The 9,366-nt window shown below is 46.2% G+C and overlaps 1 protein-coding gene across 1 annotated transcript; it reads right to left on the reverse strand.

The window, feature by feature from the left end:
* Positions 1-343: 343 nt before the first annotated feature.
* KIF20A (kinesin family member 20A) lies at positions 344-9,351 on the reverse strand. Its single transcript, XM_043465412.1, has 19 exons — positions 9,214-9,351; positions 8,568-8,750; positions 7,147-7,236; positions 6,923-7,042; positions 5,457-5,595; positions 5,169-5,356; positions 4,954-5,083; positions 4,579-4,773; positions 4,357-4,468; positions 4,184-4,252; positions 3,824-3,967; positions 3,515-3,680; positions 3,238-3,402; positions 2,969-3,108; positions 2,724-2,826; positions 2,261-2,456; positions 1,940-2,031; positions 1,574-1,711; positions 344-944 (listed from the first exon to the last, which is right to left on the reverse strand). Exons 2-19 carry the CDS (start codon positions 8,727-8,729, stop codon positions 627-629), a joined length of 2,667 nt encoding a protein of 888 aa, XP_043321347.1. The 5' UTR covers positions 8,730-8,750; positions 9,214-9,351; the 3' UTR covers positions 344-626.
* Between the last annotated feature and the right edge of the window lie 15 nt (positions 9,352-9,366).

Here is a 9,366-nt window from a genome sequence, read left to right on the forward strand (position 1 = left end):
CTGTATTCTTGGAGAGTTTCAGGCCTGTGCTTGTGTGTTCCGTAGGAGGTAATATGCTGTGATTATGTCTGCTGTGATTGATTTGGACAGTGGATACTATGGGTTCTTCTGAGCTCAGGGCCCAGCCTTCCTTGATTCTTTTTCCAGAACAAGTTTGTTACCCATTCATCTCCTAATATATGATGCTTCATTTTTAAGGGAGGTTTAGCATATCTAATGTCCCTTGCATTTGTTTCTCACAGAGATTTCTTGGGTTAGCTGTACACCAGTTGCTGGTTTCCACTGCCATTCTTGTGCAAGGTTCCCAGGGGCCTGGATGGTATTTGATTTTCAGTTTTTCTGCCCCTTTTATAATTTACTTCAATGATAATGCTAGATTTGTAATTCAGATTTAAAATGTGAATAATATCTTTATTTTAATATAACTTGTGTGCATAGAAACCATATAAGTAAAAAAGTGTAAGATTACATAGGTGATTATATTACAAAAGGGAGAAAAACTACTAGTGTCTGAATATTGCATTTTAGATAGAGTTTTAGGTATATATATGGTAAAGCTTTAAAGAAACCTATTTCTTAAACTGAGCAGCAAACCCACCTGAGGGGAGTGCTCTCTCCTCACAACCTTAGTATTTTTTGCCGAAAGGCCCAGATTTGAGTAAAGGGGAACGCCGTGAGCGCAGAATTCGGGCATAAGGGCTGCAGTCTGTTGAACTTTGGCAGGTGGGTGTTCGGGGAAGTAAGTTACGAAGAAATGGTTTCTTCCCTGGGGGCTGTTGGTTTGGTTGCTGGTTTTCCTGGTTGGCACCGAGGCGCTTTTTGGTAGAAGCCTGGCCTTGAAGTTTCAGCACAGTATGATACTGCTCCACGATGCATGCTGCCTTCTTCCGAAGGTCCAGTTTTACTAGCGTCATGTTATTTTGCAACTCAGCCAGGGTCTGATCCTAAGGAAGATGAACAAAGTTATAGAAAACATTTCTATCTGATCTATTAAAGGAACTCTAGAGGGCAAGGTAATACACACTATAGTTAATAAAACTTCTTTTTACAAAGATTAGCTCTGTATGGTGAGAGCTTTAATTGAATGCGGTGTGTGGAGGTGGGTGGGTATTGGTATTTAAGACCCAAACAAATAGCATTGAATAGAAGGACCTTTTCTAACACATCAGGTGGTATGAGCCTGAATAATTTCACTTAACCTCCAAGAGCCTCAGTTCCTGGGTGGGTATCAAATTAGGATGTATTTTTTTACATTTCCATGTATCTGGATGGAATCAGGGTGCATTTATTGATGACAGTGTCATAGCTTAATTGTTAGTGTTTCGTTTTACTACGGTTTCTTACAGTTTACGCATCTTGAATGAAATATGAGAGTATCTCCCCCCCAAGGATAGTTATAACAGAAAAAGCCTACAATTACTTAGCATAACGTCTTGTACTTAGTGAATGGTTACTTTGCAACGAAGAGAAACTCCCCTCACTAAAACATTAGCCTAAAAATCTTTTTTATCTTCATCGTATATATTCTGACATGGGCTGATGGGAGAAAGTGATATATATAGGCTGCCCCAACCTGTTTGATTAAGATGTCATCACAAGTGGCCAAGGCTTGGCGAAGTTTTCCTGCTCCAGTGTTGTGGCAACAGGCTCTTTCTGCTGACTGGAGAGACTCACCAAGTTTCTGAAGCTCTGTCCGCAGTAGCCTTATATTCTGAAAAAGGAAGAGTAGGAACCAAATTGTGGCCAAGATGTCACGCTAAGTGATTTACAGGAGTCAGAGAACCATCTGAAGAGAAGTAAAATTAGAAAGGCTAGCCATAAGAATGCAGTAGCCACTTTCCAGGATGGCACAGAAAGCATCTTGTCCTCACGTAAACCAGGGATACAGTGCTGGGAACTGTCTTAGGTGAAAGCTTTGGTAACGGAGAAAGCTAGTTACCTTCTGGCCCTCCTCCAACTTCTTGTCCACATCAACGATGAAAGGCTTGGCTGAGGGTGGGGGTTCTAACATTTTCTGATACTTCTGCAGCTCTGAGGGAAAGAAGCAATAAACTCACATGTATAGGCTTTCTAGCCTTGGACTTACCTCTTTAACTGAATTAACAGTAGTTTGCAAAAAACATAATAAGTGAGGCCATGTGCATCCTAGAATGAAAGGTCAGGGGGATGTAGCTTGGCGGTCAAGGAAATTATGTTGGAGTTGGCCCCAGAAGGCCCAAGTTTGAAGAACTTCTGCTTCCTGCCCTCTCTCCCTCTTCACCTTCAGTGGTGGAGTTTAGCTCTGCTTTGCATTGTTCCAGTTTAGCTTTAATCTCCTGGAACTGCTGGGTGGAAACAGAAGCCAATCTTTGTGACCGCCGTAGGGACAGTTCAGACCCTGAGGGTTGATGGGCCACTTGCTGCTGTTTGGCTTCCTGCAAGAGAGCTTCTAGCTCTTCAATCTTCTCATCTCGCTCCTAAAGGGAAACAGAGAACACAATTCTGTTCAGAGTCAGACGAATCCCGCAGGTATAGGTGACTGAAGAATGAACAAAAATTGCCCTGTTAATTAGCATTTACACCATTTCTTGGCCAGTCAAACTCTAAATCAGTTCATCAAACACAGACTGACATAAAGCACTAAGGAGAGAAAGGTGAATTACACATTCCGCCCCTACTTTATCTCAGGCAAGCTAGCGATGGGAATCTGAGCAGCTACTTGGGACTGGTTCAGGGCAACTCACCTGAAGTTCTTCTTGGTAAAAACTTGTGAGTGACTCCTTGAGGATTGTTAGTTTGTCTTCATACAGTTCCTCTAGTAGTTCCTTTTGTGTGTCCAAATGCTCACTGTCAGAGGAGAAAAGAGAAGTCAGTGCAGATTCTGAGGAGTGAGCTTGGAAAGCAGATCTTGAGGCATTACTCCATCCTCATCTCTACTTCCTACCCTACGGTCTCGGTGATAGAACAAGAGGGGTTACTCAGCTGGTACCTGCACCACTGTTCTCGTTGTTGCATCTGCTCCACCATCTCATTGCAAATTTCATCACGGAGGTGCATCTCCAGCCGCAATTTATCCTGCCGTTCTTTCAAAAGCAGTGCTTTCATGGCTTCTACCACCTGTAGGAGCTCCTAGGAGGGACACACAGGTCAGAGGTCATCAGAAGTCCATGCCCTAAAAACGTACAGGCCCACTTGGAACACAGCATGGAAAATGTATGGCCGTCAAGCTTCTGCGCCAAAGTTTTCTTGCATTCTTACCTCCTTCCCGTATGTAGAGATGTCAACTTCATTTTCAATGTCATCACCAAGGCCTGGGTCAGTCTTAGCTCCAGTCTCCAAGCTGGGAGAAGCACGCAGACTGTGTTCCTTGAGGAATGAATGTATCGATGGAAATCCCAGTTGCACAGGTGGAGCATGCACAAGCTAGTGAGGGGAAAAAAATCTTAATCGAATCCATTACTAGTCCCTTAGTAGCCTTCTGAAGTACAGGTACCAGCCCAAAGTGAGCACAATCATCACACCTATAGCTTCACACCTGGCTAGCAATGGCTGAGAACTTGGCCACATGAAGGGTCTCATCATAGGTAGACGCACAGGGATTCACATTGACAATCATGCAGGAGCGGCCTCGGCCTGTGAAAAAGCCTTGGAACACTCGAGTCAGCTTGCTGTCACGGAAGGGAACCAGGTTCTGCTTTGACCTGGCAGGGAATTAAAGAGAATAGTGCTGTGAACAGAGCTCTAGCCCCTCAGGAGATACTAGCACTAGCTGCAGTGATGATCAGGAAGTTTCTTAGCAAACTGCAGAGTGCCAGGCCATCCTGGCTTGCAGTGAAAAGCTTACCGGTTCTGCTGGTTTTGGCGCAGGGCAGCAATACAGCGGCCCAGGGTGTGCAGAGAAGTGTTAATGTTTCCTGCTTCCTTCAGCCGCTCACCACTCTTTTGATCTTTGCAGCGCTCTGAGCCAGCAAGATCACAGAGTGATAACCTTGAGTGATGAACAGGATCTGACATTAGGACCCCACATGTTACATGCTTTTTAGCCCCTTCATATCATTCTAGGGAGGGGAGGAACTGTGAAGAAACTACCCAAGGAAAGAGAACATGAATCTAATGGAAGTAATTCCTCTGAGGACTTTCTTGTCCCCTCCCCCAACCACCATTTATGGCCCCAAAGCCCAAATTTCTAAATGGAAAAACTTACTCGCTAATCTTGGGGATTATATCTCCTTCCCCCTGAAGGTGCAGGATCCGGACTGAGAAAATGCTATGACTAGAAGTTAAAAAAAATAAAAGTCACTGCGTATCTTCTATGACCAGGTGGAGGACTAATGCTTCCTGAAACACAGTGAAAGGCTGACTCATTAACCTACTAACCTACGGCTGGAGTTCTGGTTCAGGTGGGTGCTGGCAAAGCTCTGGTTTTTACGACCCACTTTCAGGAGTTTCCAGGCCTCCTCAGCATCCTGAACATGAATCCAATTGAGATCTGATGTGAAGGAAAGAAGGGCATACATAAGATGGGAGCACCTTACTCTTTTCCAAGTCTCTCTGAAGGTCCCCTCCAGGGTTTATGCCAGCCACCCTGCTTTCCCATACCTTTTACGTAGGGATTGCCATTCTGATCCTCACACAGCCGCAGAGTCTGCCTCTTGCGCTGCTGGCTAGGTGGTTCTAACAGGTCATAAAGCAGTTCATTGTAGATCTCAAAGAAGGAGATCCAGATAGAGAAGCGAAGATCTGCAGGGACACTTACAGGGGCAGTGTCTGGCTGTGCCCATCGGTGACTCATTTCTGGGGAAAAAGCCAATGTCCAGAGCATCAACTCAAGGGTAGTCCACCTCTCCTTTGGCCTGCAGGGGCCTCAGAAAGTGGGACTCAGGTTGCAACCTCTGATCTGTACCCCTGGAGTTTTGGGGAGCAGAAAATGGGTTCCTGCTGTTAACTGGCACAGAGCCCAGTCATAGTACATACCATCCAGCTGGCTACTGCTGGGAAACTGGCTACTGGAGGAGAGCCCTGCAATGCCACTGTCAAAACTGGTGCTGGTACCCATCCGGCTGTCAATGTAGACACTTTTCTTCAAGGAGGTGGACAGTTCCTCCTGGAGGGGTCCAGGGATAAGATAAGCACAAAACTTTCTGGAGGTCTGTCCCCTATCTCTGCCTGTGTGAACACCAACACTTTACCTCTTGGAGGCCTCCATTTAGTAGAGCCAGTTTCTTTAATTCCTCCTGCCGGATCTGCTTGCTGTCTAGCCACATTACCTCATTGGAGAACAAGGGCTTCAGATTAGGTGTTGGATGAAGCTGGCCTTGGAGGCTATTGAAGATCAGAGCCAGGGACCTGGGCAGGATCCCACCATCCTTGATGGTTCCTGGAGGTATGCGAAAGAGGGACAGTTGCAGCAAGCACTGTTCAACTCAGAGCATCAGAAGCCAAAGATAATCAGCAGTTCCGTGAGGCCCACTACTCACCTTGGATTGTGTAGGTTTTCCCCGAGTTGGTGACTCCGTATGTATAGATGAGCCAGTTCTGTCCTTTAAGTACATCCTTCACCATCTCCTTCACAGTCAGGTTGAAGAAAGATGCCTGTCCCACTTCTGGTCCAAAGATCTAGGGACAGACCCAATTTCTCAGAGGCCCATCCTTCACCTGGAGAAGGCAATGGCAACCCACTCCAGTACTCTTGCCTGGAAAATCTCATGGATGGAGGAGCCTGGTAGGCTGCAGTCCATGGGGTCACTAGGAGTCAGACACGACTGAGCAGCTTCACTTTCACTTTTCACTTTCTTGCACTGGAGAAGGAAATGGCAACCCACTCCAGTATTCTTGCCTGGAGAATCCCAGGGACGGGGGAGCCTGGTGGGCTGCCGTCTATGGGGTCGCACAGAGTTGGACACAACTGAAGCGACTTAGCAGCAGCATCCTTCATCTCTCACTTTTACCTGTGCCGAGCCAGAAAATACATCCCTTCCTGAGTGGTTGGCTCTGGAGACTACTCAAGCAGCTTCTTCCTGCAGTGCTGCCAGTTGCTGCCTAAATACTCTCTGCCAGTCCATCTTTCATCCAAATCAACAAATACTTACAGAATGCTATCTGCTAAGTCCAATGCTGCACATAAAATGGAGCAACATAATGGTCACAAGCATGGGTTTGGTAGATAGATGAATCTAGATTCAAGTCCTAACTCTACCAATGACTAGCTCAGGAACATTATATTCAATGAGTCACAATATCCTTACCAGGAAAATAGGGACAGTGATGATAGTAACAAGAGTTGTTGGGAATTAATGTATATAAAGTACATGACAAGCTGACAACACATAGTGAAGTGAAGTCGCTCAGTCGTGTCCGACTCTTTGCAACCCCATGGACTATAGCCTACCAGGCTCCTCCCTCCATGGGATTCTCCAGGCAAGAATACTGGAATGGGTTGCCATTTCCTTCTCCAGGGGATCTTCCTGACTCAGGGATCGAACCCGGGTCTCCTGCATTGCAGGCAGATGTTTTAACCTCTGAGCCACCAGGGAAGCCCTGCTGCTGCTGCTGCTGCTGCTAAGTTGCTTCAGTCGTGTCCAATTCTGTGCGACCCCATAGACGGCAGCCCACCAGGCTCCCCCGTCCGTGGGATTCTCCAGGCAAGAACACTGGAGTGGGTTGCCATTTCCTTCTCCAATGCATGAAAATGAAGTCGCTCAGTCATGTCCGACTCTTAGCGACCCCATGGACTGCAGCCTACCGGGCTCCTCCATCCATGAGATTTTCCAGGCAAGAGTACTGGAATGGGTTGCCTTGCCTTCTCCAGGGAAGCCCTAGGGTCCCCCAAATCGTAGACATGCATATATAATGAACTCAGTCAAGTAAAATGCTTTCCTTCTGAAGAGGGAATAAAGTTGCCCCTACATGTTGGTCCCTTGTTCACATATCAGTAACTCCATACCTGGGAAAAGGTGAATCTGTGGGTGGCCTGTCCAATTCCTCGCTCGTTGCTCTTCTGGGCAAAAGAGTCCTTGGGTGCCTGAAGGGTAAGTGTCTCCATATTCTCAATACAAACACAACCCTGAGATGGGGGAAAACATAGTTGTCACAGAAGGAAACATTCCTGGGAACCTCTGCTGTACTGTATCATTCCTTCTTTTAAATCCTCCCTCCTCAGAAACTTACCTGATCCTCCTGTCGTTCTAACTCTGAAGGTAACAAGGGCCTGACCCTCAGGTATACTTTCACCTTCTCTGTACCATCTTCAGATGGAACCTGTAGTAGAATTCCCAGTCAGAATCACAGATTAATCTCAGTTACTTCTGAGCAGATGAGCAAACACAACATAGTTCCTGGGAATCATGCTAACACCATCCCAATTAACCTCAGATGACTCTGTGCTGTTACTCTGGTTCCATAATCATTCCAGCCCACATGGAGTTTTTCAGTACTTAATCGCCATTCCTTGTCTCTTCAGTATCCTGCAAACTTGGCTTACCAAGATTATCTGCATCAGAAGGGGCTGACTGGTATGAAAATCAGTGTGTGATATTATAGCAAAACACAGTAGTTAAGCACTTTGCGTGTGTGCTAAGCCGCCTGTGTCCAACTCCGTGACACTATGAACCAGAGCCCACCAGGTTCCTCTGTTCATGGAATTTTCAAGGCAAGAATACTGGAGTGGGTTGCCATGCTCTCCTCCAGGGGATCTTCCCGACCCAGGGATTGAACCCATGTCTCTTATGTCTCTTGCATTGGCAGATGGGTTCTTTACCACTAGTGCCACCTAGGAAGGCCCAGTTAAGCACTTTGGAGGCAGACATCCCTGAATTTGAGTCCCAATTTCATCATTTAGTAACTATGAGATCTTAAATAATCACACCCACCACATTCATTTAACAAATATTTATAGACATCTACTCTGGCCTAGATATTCTAAGAGACTCTGGTAGCCCACAGTGAAGAATATTACCAAGGCTTCTGCTCTCATGAAACTTCTACAGAAGAGAAGACTTCTGAGTAGAGCTGTTCTCAACTATGGCCATTTCCCTTTCAAGAGACATTTAATATTAGGACAGGTTTCCTGGTTGTCACAAATGGGAAAGAGCTACTGACATCTAGTGGGTAGAGGCCAGGAATGCTGCTTAACATCTTAAATTGCACAGGATAGCCCCCTGTAACAAAGAATTATCTGGCTCCAAACATCCATAATGCTGCACCTGAGAAACCTCAGCTCAGCAGAAAGTTTCCTTAAATGGAAGCTATGGTTGATATTAAAACCTGAATGTACACTTCACCTACTTAATGGTGATATGACCTTGTGCAAATAACTAAAACGTCTGGGCCTCAAGGTGAAGGAGAGACAATGACTGCCTTTCCTCATAGAATAAACTGAGAGTAAGCGTTCAGTTTCATTAATGCAACGCAATTAATAGCTTTCTTATGGACACACAACTGTACATTTTTTACTTATCATGCTCTTAATTTTGAGTTGACCTGTCAAAATCTAGAATTGCTGGGTTTTTTACCTCATGCTTCTCTGTATGGACAACTAGTAGGCTGATTATATCACTGTCAGTCCCCAAGCCACTCTTCAACTCCTTTACCTGCTTGTCTTCCAGGGAGGTGGAGATGACAGAGCAGTCTGACAGCAGGTCCTTGCGTATCACACATCCCAAATCTGCAGCTGTGGACTCAAACATGGGGGAGACTACGACCTCCTCATCCGACAGCAAGCCAGCTGGTGGAGAAAGGATCCCTTGCGACATGTCAGCAGGGGCAGTTTAGGTCTAAAAGGAGACAAGAGTGGGTAGGGAGGACAACCTTAAGGGATAAAAGGGGCTGAAGAATTCTGAAGAATTCAGCCTCTTTTCTAGGTAAGAAACAATTCCCTGGCCCCAGGACAACGTAGTCTCGCTGCCTGAATTCCTACTCCCTTTCCCTTTCAACTACCAGCAAACGGGAAAGGAATGAGAGTAAGAGTTAATCATTTAATCCAATCTGAGGCAGCATTTCGGACCGCGAACAGGAATGAACAGATATCCAACTCCGAAAACATAAGGCCAAGTTCCAAGTAGGGAGCCTCCCTCAGCCGTGTCAGTAGCCCTAGGTTCATTCTCCAACCTCGCCCCTAGGCCCACGGTTGAGGACAGAATTAAGAAAAACAGAAATGGCGGCAGTTCCGCTTTCTACACTCCTACTCCGCCAGAGCAAAGGTGCCCCAACTTGGCTCAAGTACAGCCGCACACTCACCCAAAGACGCCACACTTCTACGGTACCGGCTCACTCACACCCCACAGCCGAAACTGGGCTTTCACAGCTTGAGAGCACAACTCCACCCACGAAGCACACCTTTGTTACTGATACAATGTTTTAAATTGCGCGCTGCGTTCGTTCGGCCAATCA

This window comes from Cervus canadensis, chromosome 4 (assembly GCF_019320065.1).
Source record: "Cervus canadensis isolate Bull #8, Minnesota chromosome 4, ASM1932006v1, whole genome shotgun sequence".
Taxonomy (NCBI): Eukaryota; Metazoa; Chordata; class Mammalia; order Artiodactyla; family Cervidae; genus Cervus; species Cervus canadensis.